This window comes from Trichechus manatus, unplaced genomic scaffold, assembly GCF_000243295.1.
Source record: "Trichechus manatus latirostris isolate Lorelei unplaced genomic scaffold, TriManLat1.0 scaffold00144, whole genome shotgun sequence".
Classification (NCBI taxonomy): Eukaryota; Metazoa; Chordata; class Mammalia; order Sirenia; family Trichechidae; genus Trichechus; species Trichechus manatus.
The window spans coordinates 853613-879551 of record NW_004444080.1 but is presented as its reverse complement, the minus strand read 5'-3'; the positions used below and the strand labels follow the sequence as shown (position 1 = coordinate 879551).

The following is a 25939-nucleotide window of genomic DNA, read 5'->3' as shown; positions in this document are numbered from 1 at the left end:
CAACCAGATCTGATTAGTTATTAACTAGCTTAATCATCAGACATGATTTTTAGGAGATGTGTTTTCCTCCATTTTTTCTTATTCAACATGTTCTTGGAGTCACTTTAAACAATAAAAAAGACATTTAATGACCAATCTATTTTTAAAAATCCTTTTACTAATGATTTTCTTACAACTTACTATTTTCAGTTGGATTCTTCTCATCTTATCTGAATTTACTCTGCTGTCATAAATATATTGTCTTGGTTAATATCACTTGCCTCTTGTGGCCCACAGTCAAAATAATAACTACATATTAATTTAAGCACAAAAATTTGGTAATTAATAAAGGATACACTTGGTTTGAAATTTTGTCTTTATGTGAGGTGTATGTAAAACATGGTGTAAGCAGTCATTGTATCCTTTTACTAAGCAACTGTCTTTAAGGCAAGAAAGAAAACTATAAATCTCAACAGGTTTGGGAATATTTCAGTTAAAGAATCAGGATAACCTCTCTTTAGTCTTTCAAGCCAACAGGTTATCTTTGTCCTAGTATGACAAAGTACAAGTTATGATATCTTTGATTTTATTCTTTATATTGTATCCACAGTGAAATGTGAACATTAAAAACTTTAAGATCATACATTATATAATTGGTGGAAGTTTTTCATATGCTTGAAGAATGACCTCATAATATAATAGTTCATAATCCACATTCCATAATTTTAGCTTAAACTTTCCATGAATAACTCCTTGTATGATTGCTATGCAATTTTTCCACCACCTGTCTGTCAGTTTGTCTTATTGTGGTGGCTTGCGTGTTACGTTGATGCTGGAAGCTATGCCACTGGCATTTCAGATACCAGCAGGGCCACCCATGGTGGTCAGGTTTCAGTGGAGCTTCCAGATTAAGACAGACTAGGATGAAAGGCCTGATGATCTACTTCTGAAAACCCTACGGATCACAACCAAATATTGTGCTGGAAGATGAGCCTCCTAGGTTGGAAGGTGCTCAAAGTACACAGTGGCTGCAACAATTGAGTATACAAACGATTGTGAAGATGGCTCAGGGCCAGGCAACGTTTCCTTTTGTTGCACACGGAGTCTCCATGAGTTGGAGCTGACTTCGTGACTAACTAACGACAACAGTGCAATGTATTGATAGAGGTTGGCTAATGAATTAATGTCTTAGTTTTAAAAAAGGCTGTTCCTCAAATCTTTTATCGGAATTACCACCGTTAGCCATTGTAATGAAAATGGAACTTCATTATAAATAGTTATCATTTGACAAAGGGCAAAGAAATTGTCATTATTTACTTCCCTCTCTGAAGTTGGTTGTTATATTTTCCTAATGAATGAGAGGTGGTTGTGTCTTAGTCACTTCTCTTTCCCGTCTTATGCTTCTTGCTTTAGTAATTCCCAGTATCTTCTACCTTGCTTTCTTAAAATCATAAGTTGAAGGTGGCTTTGAGTTTCTTCTGGTTTACCTGCTATATTTTGCAAATGAAGAAACTGAGACTTGGATTAAATGATTTCAGTTGACTTTATTCAGCTACTTAGTGTATAGCAAAGACTAGAAATCAAGTCTTGTTTCCACTTTCACCTGGCAGGAAGTCAGTGCCAGATAAATATTTGTTAAACTGAACTAACTCTTCCACTCAATCATCCATCAGGTGTGTGGCAATTAACTGCATTTGATCTTCACAATAACCTGGCCAAGATCACATGGTTAAAACTATGACCTTGGTCATCTCCAATGTAACTGGTCCTAAAAGCAGTTCTGATCTAACAAAATGATCTAGAAGTCAGAATTGAATGGAAAATTCTCATACTGCTCGGAGTTTTCTGCTGAAAGATTGTGGTCTAATAAGACCTCTGCCCTTCAGGTGGGGTTGTATGTCTAGTGGGATGGGGGTATTGGTTCAGGTGATTGGTCAGGGAAATCTGTCTTCATGGGTAACTGGAGTATAGTCTAGAAGCATGGGTTCTGGGTGGGCACATCCTGATGACCTAGGGAGAGTGTGGCCAGAGTGGGACCCTGTAAAGACTTCTCTTGTTTGAGTCTAAAGACAGTACTGCCTTGAAAAATTAATGATGTTGCCTGGAGTTTGGAAGGAATATATGGGAAAAAGAGCAGCATCCTTATAGCACTATATATTGTTTTCATTTTATCATCAAAAGGACCCTGTGAAATAGATTGTTATTTTTTAAATGGGGGATTTAAAAAACTTTTTATTTTGAAGTAATTTCAGTCTTACAGAAAAGTTGCAAAATAGTACAAAGAATTCCTATGTTCCTTCACCTAGATTCTCCAAATTTTGTTTGCCCCATTAGCTTCCTTTCTCCTTCCTGCTCCCTGTTTATGGATATGTGTATGTTTATTGCAAAAATCAGAAACAATACTGAATAATAATAAGGGAATCATTAAATTATGGTACACCCATATGAATTATGCAATATATGCTCCCAAAGAATTTTTAAAGATGTGAGAGCATCATTTAAGTAAGGGCATTTATGTGTAAAGAGTATACATTTAAAAAGTTGCACATTATCCTAATTAACAAAAATCCTCACAACTGGACCAATAAGCAACATCATGATTATCAGAGAAAAGATTGAAGTTGTCAAGGATTTCATTTTACTTGATTCCGCAATCAATGCCCATGGAAGCAGCAGTCAGGAAATCAAATGACATATTGCATTGGGCAAATCTGCTGCAAAAGATCTCTTTAAAGTGTTGAAAAGCAAAGATGTCACTTTAAGGACTAAGTGTGCCTGACCCAAGCCATGGTGTTTTCATTTGCCTCATATGCATGAGAAAGGTGGACAGTGGATAAGGAGGATGGAAAAAGAATTGATGCCTTTGAATTATGGTGTTGGCAAAGAATATTGAATATACTATGGACTGCCAGAAGAACAAACAAATCTATCTTGGAAGAAGTACAGCCAGAATGCTCATTAGAAGCAAGGATGGCTAGACTTTGTCTCACATACTTTGGACATGTTATCAGGAGGGACCAGTCCCTGGAGGACATCATGCCTGGTAAAGTAGAGGGTCAGTGAAAAAGAGGAAGCCCCTCAATGAGATGGATTGATACAGTGGCTGCAACAGTGGGCTCAAGTCTAACACCAATTGTGAGGATGGCGCAGAACCTGGAAGGTTTCATTCTGTTGTACATAGGGTCGCTATGAGTTGGAACTGACTGTATGGCACCTCACAGCAACAACATCTTAATGAATGTCAGGCATGATCACTGTTAACATTGGGTATATTTTCTTCCAGTGTTTGCTAGTTCACTTTCCCCCATCTGTCATGTTCATTTTCTCCCTCTCTCTTTCACTCCCTTAAACACAGACACACACACACACACACACACACACACACGCACACACAGTTGTCACAACACTAAGAACTCTTGAGCATGCATTATATAATTCATCATATGAATATACTACAATTTAATGGTTCTCTATCAGAAGCTGAGTATTGTTTCTGAGTTTTTGCAAGTATAGATAATACTACAGTCAATATATTTGTTCATAAATATTTTTATGCCTTTTATAGTATTTCCTTAATATTGATTCCTGGAAATGGAATCACTTGGTCAAAATTTATGAGCTTTTTAAAGTATCTTCTTGATACGTACTGCCAAGTTGCTTGTCAAACAAGTTGTACCAGTTTAACTAGCCAGTGTGTTGAGAGAATTTTGTCACTGAATCCTCATCTGTGTGGAAACCCTGGTGGCGTAGTGGTTAAGAGCTATGGCTGCTAACCAAAAGATCAGCAGTTCGAATCCACCAGGTGATCCTTGTAAACCCTATGGGGCAGTTCTACTCTGTCCTATACGGCTGCTATGAGTTGGAATCAACTCAAGGTAACGGGTTTGGGTTTTTTTGTTTTCTCATCTGTGTTGGTAATATCATTTTAACAACAGTTGCTGATTTGTTAAGTGAAAATACTATTTTAAATTGAGTTGAGCATTTCTTTCTCTTATGTTTATTAGTCATTTGTGGGTCTAATTTTGTAGCTTATCTGTTCATGTCTGTCTGTGGGGTGAAAGTTTTTAAAAAATAATATTGTAGATATATGAAGATGTTTTTAAAAAGATACACATAGAAAAATAAAATTTTTATGTAATTAAATTTAAAACTAGTCTGTTTTGCTGACTTTTGTATTGTTAGTAAATTTAGAAAGTATTGTGCTGTTGAATGATTTGAGAAACATTCTCCTATGTTTTCTTTATTATTGAATGATTTGATTTTCTTTTTTCATTTACATCGTTATCAAACCGCTATTTAATATGTAATGTAATGTGATGTGTATCAGTTTTTTTCCTTTACATGTTTTTTCAGCTCCATATACTGAATACTTCTCTTAACCACTGATACATGATGTTTCTTCCCTTTCTATGATTTTCAGACTCGGAATATCTGCATGAAGTGAAGTAGTGATGAGGGCTGGAGGGGGTGGAACTGATGTCAAGTAGCTGGTTTTCTAGCAGGCAGATGGTAAAAGGCAGATAAGCTGGGTGGGAGGAAGGAGATTGAGCGGGTTGATAATTGTGCTTCTTAATTCAGGGCATCTTAAATCTGGACTATAGGTAATGGAAACACTTCCCTTCTTGTTATCCTCAGTTTTTTCAGTATTGCGAATTAAATTACCCTGGCCTCATGATTAGTTTAATGGAAAGTTGGGAGAAGTCGCATCAGAAATTTGTTCAGGTGATGATATTTAAATCCAGAAGAAGCTTTTCTTTTTTTTCTTTTTGTATTTTTGTTCCTGGATCTTTTTTTAAAATTTTATTTTGTTGTTATTGTTGAGAATATATACAGCAAAACATACACCAATTCAACCGTTTCTACATGGACAGTTCAATGACATTGATTACATTCTTCAAGTTGTGCAACCACCCTCACCGTCCTTTTATAAATTGTTCCTCCTATATTAACATAAACTCACTGCCCCCAATCTAATCTTTTGAATTGGTGTAGTCACTTTGATCCCATATAGATAGTTCCTAAAAGAGCATAATTCTCAAGGTAGACATTTTTAGCTAGTTAAGCTAAACTATTGTTTGGTTTTAAGAAGACTTCAGGGGGTATTTTTGGTTTAAGGTTTCAACATTATCTCAGGGCAATAGTTTCAGTAATTCTTCCAGCCCTGTGGCTCCAGAAAGTCTAGAGTCCGTGAGTATTTGAAATTCTATTCTGTATTATCCCCCTTTTGATCAAGATTCCTGTATAGAATCTGTGATCAAAATGTTCAGTAATGGTAGCCGGGCCCCATCCAGTTCTTCTAGTCTCATGGCAAAGGAGGCAGTTGTTCATGGAGGCAATTAGCTACACATTCCATATCCTCCTCCTATTCCTGACTTTCCTTCCTCTGTTGGTCCAGGTGAATAGAAACCAATTGTAGTGCCTGGGATAGCTGCATGCAAGCTTTTAACACCCCAGGTACTATGCAATGAACTAGGAAGTAGAACAGAAGCATTAAATACATTATTAGGCCAGTTAACTGGGATGTCCCATGAAGCCATGACCCTAAACCTCCAAACCAGGGAACCAAATCTGATGAGGTTTTTTATTGTACATAAGCAGCCTCAGCAGCTACTCTTTTTTTTTTTTTTTTGCCATTGTTGTAAATATATCTATCACACAACTTTTGCCAATTTAACTTTTTACAGGTGTACAACTTATTGACAACATTTACAATAATTGGCTGTGCAACCCTAACCTTAATCAATGAGATTTTTCTATCACCGTTAATCCCCCCTTTTCCCTTCCCTGTTGCCCCTGGTAACCACTAAAAACTTTCAGTCTCTATATATTTGGCTTTTCTTGTCTTTTTATATAAGTGAGGTCATACAATATTTGTCCTTTTGTGACTGACTTATTTCACTCAGCATAATGTTTTCAAGCTCCGTCTATATTGTAACATGTCTTAAGACTTCATTTCTTCTACTGGCTGAATAGTATTCCATTGTACGTATATACCACATTTTCTTTATCCATTCATCTGTTGATAGGCATTTAGGTTGTTTCCATGTTTTGGCTATTGTGAATAGTGCTACAGCGAACATTGGTGTACAAGTGTCTGAGTCTCTGCTTTCAAGTCTTTTGGGTATATACCTAGGAGTGGAATTGCTAAGTCATATGTTCATTCTCTTTTTAGTTTTTCGAGGACTCGCCATACTGTTTTCCACAACAGCTGTACCATTTTGCATTACCACCAACGATGGATAAGAGTTCCATTTCCCTACATCCTTGCCCACATTTGTTATTTTCTTTTATCTTAGCCATCCTAGTGGGAGTGAAATGGTGTCTCATTGTTTTGATTTGAATCTCTCTGATGACTAATGTCGTTGAGCATCTTTTCATGTGTTTGGTGGCCATTTGAATGTCCTCTTTGGTGAAATGTCTTTTCAACTCCTTTGTCCGTTTTATGATTGGATTATTGTCTTTTTGTTGTTAAGTTGTCAAAGTTTTATATATATTTTGTTTATTCGATTCTTGTCAGATATATGGTTTCAGAAGAACTATTTCTTATTTGTTCTTTAAGCTTCCTGGGATGAAGTGGAGTAAAACCTTTTGCTTTTATGGGCTGGTTTGTAATTTCCCAATGAAAGTAATGAAAACTAACATTTATTAACGTTTATTACCTTCCTTGTCAGACTTAGGGCAGTATCCTCATTTTATTAAAACAACTTTGAAAAGAGGGTCTTAGTTTCTTCATTTTTCAGGAAATGGAGGCTTAAGTGATTTGCCCAAAGTGTCACAGTTGGTAAATGGTAGAGCTGAGATTCAGATGTAGGTCAGACTTCACATATCACATTCTTTTTATTACATATTTTGAGCAGATGGTTGGCTGAAAATTGACAGCAAGTAGCTATCTAGAATTACCGTCCTGTGGTATGAAGGCATTTTATTTTAATTACATTGGAAAATAATATGCTTTTAATCCTCTTTTTGAGATGGCAGTTCCTGGATTTATCCTTGGTGTCTTCATACATCTGTTGCACATTAGTTCTGTGGCTAATTATCCGAATGGAAAAGTAGCAAAGTCATGCCATGGAATGATCCCGGAACATGGTCATAGTCCACAGTCTCATCCTATTCACCACATTTCAGTGAACCAGACAACATTCCAACCAGGAGATCAGCTCAAAGGTACCGTGCTGGAATTAAGTAGTGACAATTTGAGTCTCACTCTTTCACTGTTCATTGAATCTTTATTATTATTGTCATTATATGGACTATTTCATTTAAATTTGTTTATCTGTTTTTGTAAGATACCGCCATCTTATACTTTCTATTTTTGTATTCAGCTAGTACAGATGACTTATCTAATTTCTATTCAGAATCTGCCTCAAAATGTTTTTATTATTATTTTTATGTTTATTAACGGTGCTATTAACTTAATAAAAGGGGAAAATAAGGTTTAAAATATAATAAACTCTTGTCCTTCTTGATGGAATGTAAGTTTCCTTGATTCTTGTGGCACATATAGGCTTGCTGTTAAAAGTGTATCTATAATAGTTATTTTACAAACTGTATTTTCTGCACCTCTAGGAATGCAAATTGTTAATAGGTACCCTGTAACAAAAAAGGGTGTTTCAAAAAATAAATTTGGAACACTTTGTGTGTTATATCTTCCTTTTAAAGTTTTACATTGCACAGTAGGATATTAAAGGCCCCAAGGAGTTTGCAGTAAAGAAACAAGTATTTACTTTCATCCAGAATTTTCTATATTAATTTGGTCCCGTGGACTGCCCCTGATCATCACTCACCTTTTTTTCCTGTGGAATGACTGTTAACATCTCTTGGAGTCAGTGTCCCATGAAACAGTTTAGAACTTCTTTATAGGATATTTTTCTCTTTCTCTCCTGGAGAAGTTTTGCATATATATACCTGATTCTAATTGTGATCTCATAGAAATAAGCTGATATATGTTTTCCTTGTGAGTCTAGAAAAGCTGTTAAGCTGGATATTATTTGTCTATATTGTTTTCCTAAAAATTTGCTAGAAATCCTTTCCCTTTCATTTCAGCATGTGCTTTTCAATGATAGAGTTTTAGAGCTGTAAATGATCTGATTGTCATTTAGTCCCACCTTCTCATTTCATAGATGAGGAAAGTGAGGGCCAGAAGGGGTAAGAGACTCACCAACCTTTATACATTCAGAGCTGGGGTAGAATACAGATAATTTAGAGTCTCTATCCTGTATTCCTTCTATATTTTTTTCTAATAAATAGTTTAGAGAGCTACTAGAACAGTCACATTCATCTTTGGCATTAGTATCAGTTCCCTATATAATGTTTTAGCTGTCTATATATAAATGGCCAAGCTTCTCCACATAGCTTAGCATATTCCCCATTCACATGTCTGGATCCCTTCAGGTTGAAAATGGCATGTACAGGCACAATTATGCCACTTACCTTTATTTTATTTATTCTATAATTTAGTTAATTTTAGGGAATAGTAGTATTTTTAATGACTCATAATTGAGACAGAAGTGTGGTATAATGCGGAAAATGTGGGCTTGGAATGAGACCACCTCACACTAAGGTAAAACCTGAGCCTTGCTTTTCTGATTTGTAAAATGGGTAATAGTGCCTGTCTTGCAGAATCGACCTAAGAATGTGCTATAATGAATGGTGACATTACCACAGCTGCTAGAACTTGGTTGGCACTAAATAATTGGTAGCTAGGATTATCAACAAAAGGAGCCCTGGTGGTGCAATGGTTAAGCACTTGGCTGCTAACTAAAAGGCTGCTAACTGCCAGTGGCTCTGCAGGAGAAAAGACGTATGGCGATCTGCTCCCATAAAGGTTATAGCCTGGGAAACCCTATGGGGGAAGTTGTATTCTGTCCTGTAGGGTCTCTATGAGTTGGAAATGACTCAGCGGCACACCGCAACAACAAGAGGATTATAGCATTATACTTTAAATATTCCCTGACCATATTTGACTAGTTGTACTGATTGTTTAAAAATCTTATTCTGCCTGTTCTACACTATTAAAAGGCTTCATCTGAGGGCTCATTATAAAGATTTATCAGAAATTGAGTTTAATAATATAACTAATGACCTTTAAAAATATAAACCTGGAAAATTAGTGCTAGTAAGGAATACACTAATAAAATTTGTATGTACTGTATACAGTTTGCTACATTTAGATGTAAGTAAAGTTTGCTTGATAATAAAATCCTATTCAGTTTCAATAGAAAGAATGCTGGAGATGCATAACGGATAAATGACAATGAAAAACATCCCCATAGAAAATACAAGTAAAAAACAAATGATTAGTATTTTAATTAGGCCCTTAAATATTTTCTAGGAGCTATATAACTTTAAATTTAAGAATATTCTATCTATGCTCATGGTTATTTGGACAGATTTGACCTCCAATTACAATAGTGTTAAAAGTATAACTTTTCTAATTTGACATGGTTGTGACTAACTGGATGCGCCACCTCTAAACAGTTTCCTTTTTGGGATGTTGCTAAACCTTTTACCCCATCTTTTTGTCTGTTTCTCAGTGACTTTGTCAGGGCCACCATTTAAAGGCTTTCTCTTAGAAGCTCGTGATGCTGAGGATTTGAGTGGCCCACTCATTGGCTCCTTCACGTTGATTGACAGTGAATTGTCACAGATTCTCACCTGTGAAGACATACAGGTTTGCTTTGGTTTTAAACTCATTTCTGTTAGTTTCCTTGGCCCATTTTACTACTGGGTGGTGGTTGCAAGATAAACAATGACATTACCCAAGTATTGCAGGTATCGAAATAGATTCACCATGATCCAACTTCCCCTAAGTTTTCTGCTCTTGAAATGCCTTTATGCGTGAGCATCTTAAAAAAGGCTGAGCAGTACTTTGAAGAGTTTCTAGCTTTTGTTGTTTTGTATCATGTTGACTCTTTTTATATTGACATTTGAAGGTGCTAACATTGATGATTTGAAAGAAAGGTGTAGCAATTTACTTCTGAAAATCAGCCAATGAAAATCCCATGGATCACAATGATTGATCTGCACCTGATCATGGGGATGACTGGGAAATGTTTTATTCCATGTGCATGAGGTCACCATGAGTCAGGGCCTGACTTGACAGCAGCTATCAGTAACAACAACAACCACCACAACAGATATTGATGATAGAGTTCTAGAGTGGAATAGAGGTCTAATTTTTGCCGTTCACTTATTCATTCATTTAAGAAACATGTAGTAATCCAGGAACTGTCCTGAGTGCAAGACAGCTGGTGATGAACAAGACTTAGTCTTGTTCCTTGAGGAACTCACAGCCTGATAGGACAGATACATAAGTAGAACAGTGTGATAACTTGGGCTAGAAGGATACCAGTGAGTAGGGATCTTAGCAGGCGGTGCCACACCCAGGCTGGAGTGAATTGAGAGAGAGAGCTTCTTGGAGAATTATCTCCAAGCCAAGCTTTAAAAATGAGTAGGAGTTCGCCAGGTGAATGAAGGCGTGGGAGAAAAGATTATTCAAGGGAAAGGGGACTACTATAACATAATGCTACATATTGGGAGCCAAGGAATTTTTTTTTTTGACAAATCTTCTCCATTCCATTTGCATTAATTTTTGGAAGGAATATAAATTTATAGTAGAAATGAAATATTGAGCAGACTATATATAGTATTAATACTCCCAATATTCATTATTTTCTTTAGTTCTCTATTTCTGCTGACTCTAATTTACTCACAGAGCCAGCTACTAATCTGTTCAGTCAACATGTGTTTATTGAATACTCAAATCTTTGTTCTAAATAAAATAGTCTTCACCAGAATGCTAAGGTCATGCAGTGATAAAATAGTTTTCAAAATGATAGCAGTTCCAGCCACATTGAACTATTGTGTGATTGAATGGTAATTCTCTTCCATTTTTTTGCCAGGGGTCAGCTGTGAGTCATAGAAATCCATCCAAAAAAAATGATATCGAAGTCTACTGGCATGCTCCAAGCAGTGCGCCAAATCATATACAGTTTCTGTGAGTAGAAGAGTTTACAACTCTGTGACTGGTAAAATTGGAATAATGGTCTGTATCATTTTTACAGCTATTGGAGAGTCACACAGATAGAAGAGGTTTGGTGTAGTAATAACATCATTTCATTGTACACAGGGCAGAGTGTAGTGAGGCAGGGCACAGAGGGAGTAACAACATTTGCCCTGGGCGCAAGTCCAAGGGGGCACCCGACGAGGTGCGGAACGACGTTCTAAGGTGCCACAAATATGAAAGGGGCTTTACTGAGGCACCTAGACAAGAGTTGGGGCATTTCTTCTGACACCTGTCACCCCTACCAAAGTCTGTTCGTCTTGCAATTGGAGGAGGGGTACAATTTAGGGATTGCCCCTGGGCACTGGTTACCCTCGATAGGTCTCTGGCACAGGGTCACCATGAGTAGGGGCCCACTCCATGGCAGCTAACAACAACAATAACTGTGCCAAGAGTTTGTTTGGCTGTTTGCTTGTTTGTTTTTCATCAGTGTTTACCCAGCACCTAGCAGAGGACCTGGCCCCTAATAGGCACTTAAAAGACTTTGTTGAGTGAATGAATGAAGTATTGCTCTGCCATCAGACTAATAAGAGCCATCAATTAATAGTGGAGACTAATACTTTTTTTTTAAGGTTTGTTCCCATATTAGTATGAGAATATGAATAAAACAGTCCTGAAATTTGGATGACTTTTTTACGGTGTTACAACTTGCAGATTAGAATGTCAGAAAAGTAAGATCCTTCACGCTCCTCAGAATTTTGAAACTCAGTGGAATTAAAATAGTACTTCTCCCTTAATCCTTAATCCCTTAATCAAGGAGAAGTGGAATGTTGTAAAGCCGCATAATTATTCCTGAGTGGTGCTATAGACTTCCATATTTTAAGGGGAGAATTGCTATCCTTACATGTCCCTATTTTCTGCCTGACTTTGTGTATGGCTTCCCAGCATACAGTAGCACAGCTTTGCACCTGGGTGTTATATGGAATGTGAAAAGGGGATACAACCCCAGTAATTGCTGGTGGTTGCTTATGTAGCTTCTATACAGGTTCTTGATATAGCTGTGTGCTGGAATAATTTGAATTGTCCACTATGAACTGAGTAGTAGTATGTTCTTTCTATGTCAGGGAGTAGAAATCTGTGCAGTTTTGCCCCTAGGTCTGGTGTTCATGGTGTGAATGTGCCCAGGGAACAGATTAGTAACAGAAGAAAGAGATGGCATCAGAACAGGGTGGTGGGGGAAGAGAGGAAGAAAGAGAGAAAGAGAAGTGCTCAAAAAAAGATCCATCGAATAATGAGGGGGAAAGACGGTAATTAGAGATTTGCCTCAGACTACAATTAGTGGTACTATTAAAAAAAAAAACCAAACCAAACCGGTTGCTGTTGAGTTGATGCCAACTCATAGCAACCCTGTAGGGCAGAGCAGAACTGCCCCATAGGGTTTCCAAGGCAGTAATCTTTTATGGAAGCAGACTGCCCCGTCTTTCTCCTACAGAGCAGCTGGCGGGTTTGAACCACTGGCCTTCAGTTAGCAGCCGAGCACTTAACCACTGCACCACCAGGACTCCTTAGCAGTACATTAGGTACCATTAAGTTGTGTGTCCCTATTTTATTCCTTTTTTTTTGCTTTAGAAGTTTTTATTTGACTATGATAGGCCACAATCAGAGTTCTAACTAATTTCACTGGTACTGTATTTTTTTTTTATTTCAGAGCCACAGTTGTTGAGAAGTATAAAATCTACTGGGTGAAGATTCCTGGTTCTATAATTTCACAGCCAAACGCACTTCCCTTTACAACACCCAAAGCTACAACAGCACGTTTGTCAACGTTACCCCCAGACTCCCATTTAACCAAACCAGTAAGTAACATTCTAACTAGAATTCCAGTTAGGCCTTCAATTCAAAAGAATTACTATGGAATAAACATACCTTTGAAAGGGTAATTCATGTAGAAACATTAGGAAGAAGGGTTTTACTGAAGGTAATTCACCAAATACAATCTGAGGTAAGGGCTTCATTGGAAATTGTGGTTGTATATTTGGGGGAAGTGCTTAGAGAAGCAGCCTTACTGGCTTGTGGTAGCAAGTTTTTGGGTTCTCTAGGAAATCTGGAAGCCTTCATTATAATGTTGTGACTTGCAGGTTAGAATAAAGGAAATGCAAGATCCTGCATGTTCAAGGTGTGGTTATTACATTCACATGACATCTATCCTAGCAGCGGATATGTTTTCACTTGAAAATAAATCTGATGAAGCAACAAACTTATTTTTTTTTTAAACACAACCAAATATCAAATATGGAGAGGGATCTTAAGCTAAATTTAAACAAGACTTGGAGGAGAGTTTTGAGATGGTTAGATCTTATTTTATTAAGACCAGTGAGTATTGGAGAATTCTATGTGCTGAACCATAGAAAATGTCTTGCAAGCTCATCAACTAGAATTCCAGTTAGGCCTTAAATTCAAAAGAATTACTGTGGAATGAACATACCTTTGAAAGGGTAATGCATGTAGAAACATTAGGAAGAAGGGTTTTACTGAAGGTAATTCTGATAAATTAGACTTCTTAATTCAAAAGTGGATAGATATAGTGAAAGATGTCTTGAAACAAATTATTACAGTGGAAAGAAAGACCTTGGACCTGAATCCTAACTTGTCTACTTTCTGTTAGACTCTGGACAAACTACTTAAATTCTCAACATCTCAGATTCTTCACTTATAAAATGAGAAATAATAATATTTAGCTCTTACGTAGTATCACTGTGAGAATTAAACAAAATAATGAGTATAAGCTCTCTGTTTCTTGTACTTAATAGATACTGAGTAAATATTAGTTTCTTTTCTCTTTCTTCCCTTTCTTGTCCTTTTTGTCTCCTCTGTTCACATAGAGAAGACTAAGTAAAGCACCCGTGTCCCTGTTTAATGTCTTACTTCGTTTTCCTTCTCCATTTTGTAATTGGTGGCCTTTCTGCTTGATTACATTACTATGAATGTTGCATTTTTCTTGACCACACAATTAGATTATTTGTACTAGTTTTCAGCTTAATTTTTTTTTTACTTGTGCTTTAAGTGGAAGTTTACGATTCAAGTTAGTCTCGCATACAAAAATTTATACATACACTGTTACGTGACCCTAATTGCTCTCCCTATACTGTGACAGCACACTCCTCATTTCCAACCCTGATTTCCCGTGTCCATTCAACCAGCTCCTGAGCCTCTCGGCCTGCTCATCTCACCTCCGGACAGGAGCTGCCCATTTAGTCTCGTGTATCTACTTGAGCTAAGAGGCACACTCTTCACGAGTATCATTTTATGTCCCATAGTCCAGTCTAATCTTTGTCTGAAGAGTTGGCCTCGGGAATAGTTTTAGTTCTGGGTTGACAGAGAGCCTGGGGGCCATGCTTTCTGGGATTCCTCCAGTCTCAATCAGACCATTACGTCTGGTCTTTTTATTAGAATTTGAGTTTGCACCCCACTTTTCTCCTGCTCCATCAGGGACTCTCTGTTGTGTTCCCTGTCAGGGCGGTTCGGCTTAGTCTTAATGCTTATTTATTTGAAAGCTACTTTAGGGGAATAAACATCCAGATTGGACCCAAATTTCCTAGTAATAACTTGTAGATAGTATTTTTGTCTTTCCATATGTCCACATAGAAGGCATTAGCTCTTGTTCGAGTTTGTATTATGTCTCTGCTGCCAAGTTTATAGTCTCTAGTTATAGCATAATTCATTCACAGTCATAGGATTCTAACATTTTTAGAGCCAGAAGAGACCTCGGGGTCTATTTTGTTCAGTTCCCCTGTTGTATAGTTGAAGGTAAAGGGGCCCTGAGAGAATAAGTCCTTTGACAAATGTGGTAGAGTAAAGGAGACATCAGGGGTCAAAACCCAAGTTTCCTAGTTCCTAGTGGTGTGTTCTTTCCACCCAACTATGATTTCTCTTTACATTCCCATTAAATCTAATTAGATAAAGATTAATGTTTACCTCTCTTCTGAAATGTACTATCATAGTCCATTGTAACTAGGTCATTGCTTGTTTGCTCTGTCAAATAATTCTTCCTATGCACCATACCCAGAAGCTCTGAATGAAATCATTGTAGATTATTGCTTGTTTTCTCCCTAAGTTATTGGTATTTGGAATGGTGGTATATATTGGGGTAGCCATTTTTATTATATTATTTAGTATCCAATTTGAACGTGAATTTCTAGAAGCAGAGTCCCAAATCTAAATACTGTATAAAAACTTGCTAAGGATTTTCTTGCTTGTTTGCTTTTTAATATTCCATCTTTGAAAACCAAAGGGTACCCTTTTAGGCAAGACTGTCAATGTGTGTTGTCCCTAAGAAGTTTTTAAAAATTTACCAGAAACTTTGTTTCAAAACATAATTATTCTGAAATACTTTGTGTGTTGAAGGGGATGTTAATACTCTTGCACAACTGCAGTCAAACTAGTGTTGTACTTTCCAAATTTTAATTAAAATTAATTAAGGTTAAAAGTTCACAGCCTAACTACTGCTCTGATCATTTCTAATTTGGGTTGTCTTTTGTTCCTTTATTTGAATCCTTATTTTGGAAAGGTATTTTTGTTAAAACCCGTACTTCAGCCTTCTATCTTGGCGATGAACTGCTTGCTTGATAATTAAGATTTTTTCCCCCCATAATTTTTCTAGTTCAGCGCTTCAGCCTGCGGGAACACGAAGTTCTGTATCAGGAGTCCTTTGAACTGTGACCCAGAGAAGGAACGTGCCTGTGTCTTCTTGTCCTTTATGCGAGATGACCGATCAGTGATGGTTGAAATGAGTGGTCCCAGTAAAGGCTATTTATCCTTTGCACTTTCTCATGACCGATGGATGGTTTGTACCTCTTATTACATAAGTGGTAGTGAAAGGAGAATCACTGGAGTGAGTTCTAATTAATGCTAGATTGGCTGTTTGTTCCAGAGGCAAATTATCATATTTAAGGGTGGTATGGGAAGGGAAGGGCAGGAGAAACTTAGAACAGATCCTGAGTTAAACAATTTTGAGTGCTTTATAGTTTTAACAGTTGAGCAATTGCATACATTTAAGAACAGGCTGCCCTAAGGAAACTTAGGAAAATAATTTTATTTCCAGTGGATTTTCCTCTCTCTCTCTCTTTCTCTGTCTACATATATGTGTGTGTGTGTGTGTGTATGTACGTATATATCATACAGCAAAAAAAAAAAAAAAAATTGAAACCCATTGCTGTTGAGTTGATTCTGACTCATGGCAACCCTATGTGTTACAGAGTAGAACTGCCTCATAGAGTTTTCTTGATAGTAATTTTTATGGAAGTAGATTGCCATCCCTTTCTTCCATGGCACCACTGGGTGGGTTCAAATCACCAACTTTTAGGTTAGTAGTTGAGCGCAAACTGTTACACCACCCAGGGACCTACACACACACACACACACACATACACACACACACATCTTTGTGGTAAAGCAGAAAGTACAATTAAAAACTTGCTCTGCATAAAATCCCATGTTGTTTGTAATACTTTCCAAACCAATTTTGCTTACTGAAGTGGCCAGCAACAAAAGCTTATGTTGCTACTCTCGGTGTCCTCATTTTGGAAGTTATGTACACATTTCTCAAACAGAATTAAACCTGGTATGTCCAGACAAAAATGTACAGCTTGCCAGAGGCTCCTTTGTCAGATCTGCAGAAGGCACCTGATTCTAGCTCTCCCTGGTGGTGCTGGATGGATTAAATGATTCTGTAGGTGGCAGCAGCCTGCTGTGGTGTGGAAGAGCAGAGTGCTGCATAAGCACCCTGATTTTCCAGGCAAAGGAAGAAGAGTATTGTGGCCAGGACATGTGTAAGTTCTTTTTAAGCAGAGTTGGCAGTGGGTGGTGGGGATAACCACAAATGGACAAAATCCCTGATTTCCATATTAACAAAGGGCAACTAGTCATTTCTCAAAAGTTTTCTTCCTGTCAGGATTTAAACCCAATACCCCTTCTTTGTTGTTGTTAGTTGCCGTGAGGTTGATTCTGACTCTTGATGACCTCATGTGTGCAGAGTAAAACTGCTCCATAGGATTTTCAAGGCTGTGACCTTTTGGAAGCAGATTACTAGACTTGTCTTCCGAGGTGCCTCTGAATGGGTTTGAACCTCCTACTTTTTGGCTAGTAGTTGAGCGCTTAACAGTTTGCATCACCCAGGGACCTCATCATGTTTCAAAAAGGAGAAGGAACCTTTCTGAGATGGCGATAATAGAGGAACTGATGCTTTCCCTAAAAATGCACTCTGATCATACCAGTTCTGGCACACTGGTTTCTTGTATTGCAGGAAGCCAGGTGTAACTTTTTTAGAAGGATGCTTTTTCAGTATATGTATGTGATCTACATATTTTACTGTTGTTACAGAATACACTTGCTATCCTCTTTTATTAAACAAAGGATATATCTTAAATCTATAAGGTACAAGATATGTTGTATGTTTTTAAAAATAACGCATAAGTAATTATGGATCTTTCCCCTTGAAAATTGCTTTTATGAGAAATTTTACACTTGCTCAAATGATGCTACAGTTGCCCAAAGCATTTTCCCCACCTCTCTTTTGCAGTTGCTTTCAGACCTATAGCGCATTCTTTTGGGTGTTTTCAGAGCTGGCAGAAATGAATCCAATTTGGTACATAAGGTGGATAATCAGGCTGGTAATGATATTTTTGGTTAAAAATAAAAGGTGACTATAAAGCAATAAGGAAAGGTGATGGTAGTGCTTGTTGTGTGAATGTGATGAAACTGGCTATGAAGGGAATTTGGAAGAGGAAGCCAACAAAGTTCTAACAATGGTATTTTTGTTGGAATACGTGTATAGATGTAGTTCATCTGTGAGGTGTGGCACTCATTTATACATGACATAATTACTTAAAAAAAATTTATTTTTTCTATAGCTTTTATCATTTTATAGCCAAACTTCATGCAATAGTGTCCTCACAAATTTCCTTTTACGGGTCACATAAAATCTGTAAGAAAGAGGTAAAGACACTAGTATTACATTGAATGGTGATGAGTTGTCCACAGGTAGATCAGTTATTTCTGTTCTCAGTTGTAGGCACAGGGTGGCACAAAAGCATTTATCTTTAACTGAAGAATATATTTATCTTACTGAAAAACTATCTGTTTCTAGTATAGTACTCATCAAAACTTTATAAAAGAGACTTAATCGTGCAGGTGCAGTTGATCTACAGAGCAAGCCTATTTAATGATTAAAATCATCTGTACACCTGTTTGCTTAAATGGAGGGAAATAAATCATCCTTCAAATGTATTTTTAAAGTGGTTATTTCTATTCTGAGTTGTTGTTTTTAAATTTTTAGGGTATTTTTATGACCTGCTGTTCTTGATTTAAATACTGAAGCTATTTGATGTTATGAATGCTGATCAAATAACCTAAATTATGCCTTTTATCAATTTGGTTTGTAAATTAATGATAGTAGCTGTTTTAGTATTAGACTTTGGCACCAAAATTGATTGAAAAGTATAATTTTCCATATTTCTGATAACAATGACTTGCTGCTAATATCTGAATTTTAACTGACATTCAAATTCCCTATCTCACATATTAAATGATATAATATATACCAAGTATAGAAGTTAATTATATTAGTTTCCGTCCTCCTCCTTCCCTTACCCTATATCATTTTGCTCTCTACGTAATCTCTCAATGCCTGAATTGTAGGATTCTACCAGTCTTGACTTCTCTTAGATTCTAGATAACACAAATGTATAATACTGAACCTATTGTTTCTCTCTTAATGTTTTTTTGCATTCCCCTTCTTGTTGATTAACCACAATAATAAAAGAGCAGCTACCTGTATTGATGTCTTGTATCTTGTCAGGTACTGTTCTAGGCAATTTATACAACATCTCACTTATTGCTGCCAGCATCTTCTCTGATATTCTCTGCCTCCAATTTTGTGACTTGGATTCCCCTCTTTTATTCACCTCTCAGGTCCTTCTCCCTCCCACTCACCCTCAAATTTTTGTTTTGGAAAGCTTCGAACCTACATAAAAGTTGATGGAATAATTCAATGAATACCTGTAAGGCCTTGACCTAGATTTGCCACTTTCTTTCTCTCTCTGTGTATGTATATATACGTATCAATTGATTTATGTGGTGTGTATACACACATTTTTTTCCCTGAACTATTTGAAAGTAGGTTGTAGATACCACATTTCATCCGTAAATTTTTCATCATGTGTCTCCTAAGAACAAGGGCATCTGTTACAATTACTACAATATCTTCTATCACAGTGAGAAAATTTAAAAATGATAGATATAATAATTTTACAGAATATTCACTCCATAGTTTGGTTTCCCAGATTGCCCCAATAAAGTCCTTTGTAGCTATTATTTTTTAAAATTCTGATCCATGAGCCCATCAGTTATCACTCATTGCATTTAGTTGTCATATCTCTTTGATCTCCTTTAATCTAGACAATTACCCTACCTTTCTTCTTGATTGTTTTTTACAGGCCAATTGTTTTGTTGAATGCCCCACAATTTGTACAATGGATTCAGGTTAAGATTTTTTGCCAGAAATACTACTTGAGGAATGTTGTTTTCTTCTCACTGTATCACATCAAAAGGTACACAGTGTCAAATTGTTTCATTATTATAGGCGATGCTAGGATTGATCACTGGTATCTGTCAGATTTCTCCATCGTGAAAGATATTTTTCTCTTTGTAACTAGTAAGTAATCCATCTGTTGGGTGATACTTTGAGTCTGTATGAATATTCTGTCCCCAATAATCTTTTACCAAATGATTTTATTGTTTATTGATGATCCTTACTAGAATCTGTTGTTACATTTGTGGTTGTAAAATGATGATTTTTCTAATTTATTAGCTGGCATTCTTATTAAAAGAAGAGTTTTCTTTTTTCTGTACCTCCCCTTCCCTTTTGGAATCACACTGTGGACTAATGGATTCCTTTTATCCATTGTGTTATAGTGCATTACCATCATTATTCTTTTTTGTGCTCATAGTGACCCAAATGTAGCCAATAGGAGCCCCTTCAAGCTGGCTTTATTGGGTCTCTATCAGTTTTTGAGCATATCCTTGTTTTCTGGTGTAACAAGATGTTCTTCACTCATTGTGTATGTTCCTACATTTCATTGTTTCTCAAAAGAACCTTAGTTCCTATTAGTAGGAATGGTTTTTTGAAATCAAGATTTGGTGCTCCTGTGTTCATTGCTACTGATCTCCTATTCACCAATAGTTATATTTTATATAGGGATGACAAACACTGAATTAGTCAATACTGAACCACCACTCCTAGGTGAAATAAAGAGTTAGATTCCTGAGAGCCTGGGGCACATCACAGCCTTCTTGTGCTTAGGAACAGTAGCCAACATTTCAGCACTAAGCTTGAGGCCATTTTAAACAGCAAAATCATCAACAAAAATTAACAACAACAACAAAAAAAATGGCACTAAATAGACCAAGAAAAGGTCACTTGTTTACAGTATGAGAACTGAAACAAGATGACAGATTATTGCTTTGTTTAACCTCAGCTGGGAACGTGCACAATGGGCAACTCAAATTTTTTGTCTTTTTGCATGTATGCAAATAACGATGAAAGCACCCTGAGCATTGATTTTGGGGTTACAAATAAATTTTAGCAAGCAGGTAAATTCACAAATATGGAATCCATGAATAATGAGGATCAACTGTTCTTTTGATTCTCTCTTTGATTTCTTCCCTCTTTCTTACCTGCATTGACTCCTTCCTGGACTGCTGCAGCAATCGCTTTGTTAGTCTTCCAGCCTCCGTGATGCCCTCTCTTCATTTCATTCTTCTCGCAGCCACTGGAGTTCTCTTCTCAAGCCACTAAAGAATTTGTCTCAATCCTGTCTTCAAAAACGTTAGGTGAAACTTCAGTAACTATAGAAAAATGTTGCATTTCCTTAGCATGGTTTTCAAAACTCTTCAAAGTCTTGGGAAAAGCTGTTGGAATTTCCAGCCTTGGAGCTCTCTCTACACCCTGTATATGTTTTAGTTAACAAAACAACCTAATTCCTAAAATTTTCATATCCTTTACATTTCTATATCTTTGGTCCTGGTAGTTCCTTAGCTTGGAAAACATTCGTCTCAATCTCAGCTCTCCCTTAGTCTCATATAAATATTTGTTTTCTAAGGCCTAATTAAACGTTATCTTTTTTGATAGTGTTTTCCAACCCTCTGGTGCTAGATAATTTGTATTTCCATAGCATTTCTACTAAATCTCCGTTTTATCATGTTTCATGCACTCTTAGAACCATCTATCTCCTCCATTAAGTCATAATCTTTGATTTTAACAATCATATTTCTTAGTCATCTTTATTTCTCCTGCAGTATCCAGAACAATGTTTTCTTATAGAGTACATTCTAAATGCTCGAATTGGGAGAGGCAAACTGAGGAGAGAGTTTCTGTCTAACTCTGGGATTTGGTGGTAGTTCTTATGTTGTGTGATTCCATGCTCTAAACTTGGGAGTTTTCTAGAACTGCTTGGAGCCTAAGGTTGTAGTAGCACCTTCCCTTACTTATCCTTCATTTTAGCTCCCTGTTTTCTATCCCCATCATCTTCTTAAGTATTTGGGAGATCTGCCTGTAATGATTTAGACTTCTTATTATCAGTATGCCTCAAGATCAACCATTTGTTATATTAACATTTTTTTCAATAACAAAAGAATTCCTGTTTGTCATTGATTATACACATTCTAGAAAATATGCATTGTTTGTTTAAATCAGGGGTAAGCAAACTTTTTTCCATAGAGAGCCAGATAGTTTTAGAATTTGTGGGCCATACTATCTCTGTTGCAACTACTCAACTCTGTTGTTGTAGTTTGAAAGCAGTGATAGACAATATGTAAATGAATGAGTGGGTCTGTGTTCTGATAAAGCGTTGTTTGTTGTTGTTGTTGTCAGGTGCCATCTAGTTGGTTCCAGCTCATATTGACCCTGTGCACAACAGAATGAAACACTGCCTAGTCCTGCACCATCCTCATAATTATTGCTATATTTGAGCCCATTGTTGCAGCCACTGTGTCAGTCCATCTCGTTGAGGGTCTTCCTGTTTTTTGTTGATCCTCTATTTTACCAAGCATGATGTTTTCTCCTTGGACTGGTCCCTACTGATAACATGTCCAAAGTATATGAGATGAAGTCTTGCCATCCTTGCTTCTGAGGAGCATTATGGCTCTACTTCTTCCAAGACAGATTTGTTTGTTCTTCTGGCAGTCTGTGGTATATTCAGTATTCTTCACCAACACCATAATTCAAAGGCATCAGTTCTTCTTTCGTCTTCCTTATCCACTGTCCACCTTTCACATGCATACGAGGTGATTGAAAACACCATGGCTTGAGTCAGGTGCACCTTAGTCGTTAAAGTGACATCTTTGCTTTTTAACACTTTAAAGAGGTCTTTTGCAGCCTATTTGCCCAATGCACTGCGTCTTTTGATTTCTTGACTGCTGCTTCCATGGGCATTGTTTGTGGACCCAAGCAAAATGAAATCCTGGACAACGTTGATCTTTTCTCTATTTATCATGATGTTGCTTATTGGTCCAGTTGTGAGGATTTTTGTTTTCTTTATGTTGAGGTGTAATCCATACTGAAGGCTGTAGTCTTTGTTCTTCATCAGGAAGTGCTTCAAGTTCTCCTCACTTCCAGCAAACAACGTTGTGTCATCTGCATATTGCAGGTTACTAATGAGTCTTCCTCCAATCCTGATACCCTGTTCTTCTTCATATAGTCCAGCTTCTTGGATTATTTGCTCAGTATACAGATTGAATAAGTATGGTGAAGGAATACAACCTTGACGCACACCTTTCCTGACTTTAAACCATGCAGCATCTCCTTGTTCTGTTCGAGCGACTGCCTCTTGGTCTAAGTACCGGGTCCTCATGAGCACAATTAAGTGTTCTGGAATTCCCATTCTTTGAAATGTTATCCATAATTTGTTATGATCCACACAGTTGAATGCCTTTACATAGTCACTAAAACACAGGTAAACATCTTTCTGGTATTCTCTGCTTTCAGCCATGACCCATCTGACATCCGCAATGATATCCCTTGTTCCACATCCTATTCTGAATCTGGCTTGAATTTCTGGGAGTTCTCTCTCGATGTACTGCTGGAACTTCTTTTGAATGTTGTTTATGGACACTGAAATTTTAATTTCTTATATTTTAACTTGTCATGAAATAGTATTCTTCTTTTTAATTCTTAAAAACCACTTAAATATGTTAAAGTCATTCATAGCTCTCCGAATGCATGAAAACAGATGGTGGCCTGAGTTTGGCCATGGGCCGTAGTTTGTGGACTCCTGGTTTAAATTACGGCTAATCTAAATTTCTTAGCTTGAGTTGGGCTATTCTGATTTGAATATAAGATGTGTAATAGTGAATAATTCCTTTGCTAAGATTATGCCCTTGAGAGTTCTCAAAAATGGAACTAAAATAAATATGATCCTGAAAGTATAGAAACATGTTAGAATTTCCTTCTGGAAAATTTATAGTAACATTTATTATAACTGGATAGTCTTGACTCTTGTTCAAGGTGCTTAGTGCCTAGAGCACACAGAAGATCTTTCTGTATAATTGTTGTATAGTTTATGGAGAACAATTTAGAATAAGTGAAAGAACAAGGATTATAGACAATAACTTAAAATCTACATTATTCATTTGTATCATCACCTAAGTGTACTTTGAAGATGTAGTCTACCCTCTGACAATCACTTTAAATAATATTACCCAACTTTTAGAGCTAAGGAATATTTGAGACTGAGAGATGAGAATTAGACCAAGAACAACAAAAAAATTCCTCTTGTGCTCAGACATTTTAGTCTCAATTTTGCAATGTTAAATCTATTCAGTGTATATGATTTGTAGTAATATTTGATTGTGTCTTCCATCTTAAAAGTTACCAAAAAATATCCAATACAATGCAGTGTAGTCACAGTCATTAAAATATGTAGGACATAGGTATTTATTCACAAATAAATATCTGAAATAATGTTCATGGTAAGTTAAGTGAAAAAAGTAACAAAATTGTGTATTTTCCCATTTCAGAAGAAAAAAATAGATATAAATACAAATAGGTTTAGATGAATAGACACCAAAACATTAATGGTGTTCAATTGATGATGGATGTCTTGGTCATCTAGTGCTGCTATAACAGAAATACCAAAAGTGGATGGCTTTACAAAGAGAAATTTATTCTCTCACTGTCCAGTAGGCTACAAGTCCCAATTCAGGGCATCAGCTCCAGGAGAAGGCTTTGTCTCTCTCTCAGCTGTGGAGGAAGGTCCTTGTGATGCATCAGTCTTCCCTTGGTCTGGGAGCATCTCAGCACAGGAACCTCAGGTCCAAAAGATGCACTCGGCTCCTGGCACTGCTTTCTTGGTGGTGTGAGGTTCCATGTGTCTCTGCTCACTTCTGTCTTTTATATCTCAAAAGAGATTGGCTTAAGACACTATCCAGTCTTGTAGACGTCATCAGTATAACCTCATCTTAGCGATAGAGTTTACAGCACATAAGGAGATCACACATAACCTTATCATAGTGATAGAGTTTACAACTCATAAGGAAATCACATCTGATTACACAGTCATACAGTGCTGGGAATCATAACCTAGCCAAGTCGACAGGTGTTTTTTGGGGACATAATTCAATCCATGACAATGGGTTTATAGGCATATAAACATGTTATATGTCTATTTTAGGAGCCATGGTGGTATAGTGGTTAAGTGATCAGCTGCTAACCGAAAGGTTGGCAGTTCAAACCCACCAGCCACTCTGTGGCAGAAAGATGTAGCAGTCTGCTTCCATAAAGATTAGAGCCTTGGAAGCCCTACGGGGCAGTTTTAATCTGTACTACAGGGTCGCTATGAGTCAAAATTGACTTAATGGCAATGGGTTTGGTTTGTTTGGGTTTTATGTCTGTTTTAATGCAATTTTTTATGCTGAAATTGTATTGCTTTTTGTATTAAAATATAAGAATTTTTAATTAATAAATTGCATAGCCAGTTCTCTAGAATTTATAATGCCATCTAAGATTGAGCCAGTACATTGTTTTTAAAAGACACCAGATAATATTTGACTTCATTAGGGTTTTTTTTTTTTGAAAGGACCAGAAAACTTTTGAAATTCCTTTAAACTTTCTAATTTACAAGTATCTTTCAGGGTGATGATGATGCATATCTCTGTATTCGTGATGATCAGACGGTGCACATACAGGCTTCCCATTTGACTGGACGAAGTCACCCTGTGATGGACTCTGAGGTAGGTGTGAACATTTTGGTAATCTCCTTTCGGCTGGTCCACCTTCTGGCTTTGTGGCTGACATCAGCATGGCTATGTTGCAAGATAGCCTGAAACCACCACAGTTAGCAGCAGAGCCCAAGCACAGACCCAGCAGTAGGATTCCTCTTTCTTAATGATTTGTGTTTTTTTTCTCGTACATGACTTGGGAGAAACTTTTCTTTGCTTCAGAAAGAAGACAAGTTTCTTTTGTGGGAAAATATGAATTCTTGCTTGTGTCATTTAAATCCTTTTTGTTATATCTTAGAGCATTTTATTGTTTGCTGTCTTAGTTATCTAGTGCTGCTATAACAGAAATACCACAAGTGGATGGCTTTGACAAACAGAAATTTATTTTTTCACAGTTTAGGGGGCTAGAAGTCCGAATTCAGGCTGCTGGCTCTAGGGGAAGGATTTCTTTCTCTGTTGGCTCTGGAGAAAGGTCCTTGTCTCTTCTGAGCTTCTGCTCCTGGGCAATCTCCATGTGGTTTGGCATCTCTCTTCCCCCATCTCTGCTTCCTAGCTTGCTTGTTTAATCTTTTTTTTTTTTTTTTAATTGTACTTCAGGTGAAGGCTTACAGAACAAATAGTTTCTCATGAAACAGTAGTACACATATCGTTTTATGACATTGGTTAACAACCCCACAACATGTC

At 36.9% G+C, this 25939-nt stretch overlaps 1 protein-coding gene across 2 annotated transcripts in view; it reads left to right on the top strand.

Annotated features, from left to right (window-relative positions):
• FRRS1 (ferric chelate reductase 1) overlaps positions 1-25939 on the top strand; it is a 59052-nt gene that overhangs the window by 7243 nt on the left and 25870 nt on the right. For both annotated transcript variants that reach the window (XM_023739978.1, XM_004385713.2), the window contains exons 2-7: positions 6951-7146; positions 9516-9652; positions 10884-10978; positions 12693-12840; positions 15645-15827; positions 25169-25267. In XM_023739978.1, coding sequence (XP_023595746.1) covers positions 6951-7146; positions 9516-9652; positions 10884-10978; positions 12693-12840; positions 15645-15827; positions 25169-25267 — 858 coding nt within the window. The remainder of the gene's footprint in view (positions 1-6950; positions 7147-9515; positions 9653-10883; positions 10979-12692; positions 12841-15644; positions 15828-25168; positions 25268-25939) is intronic.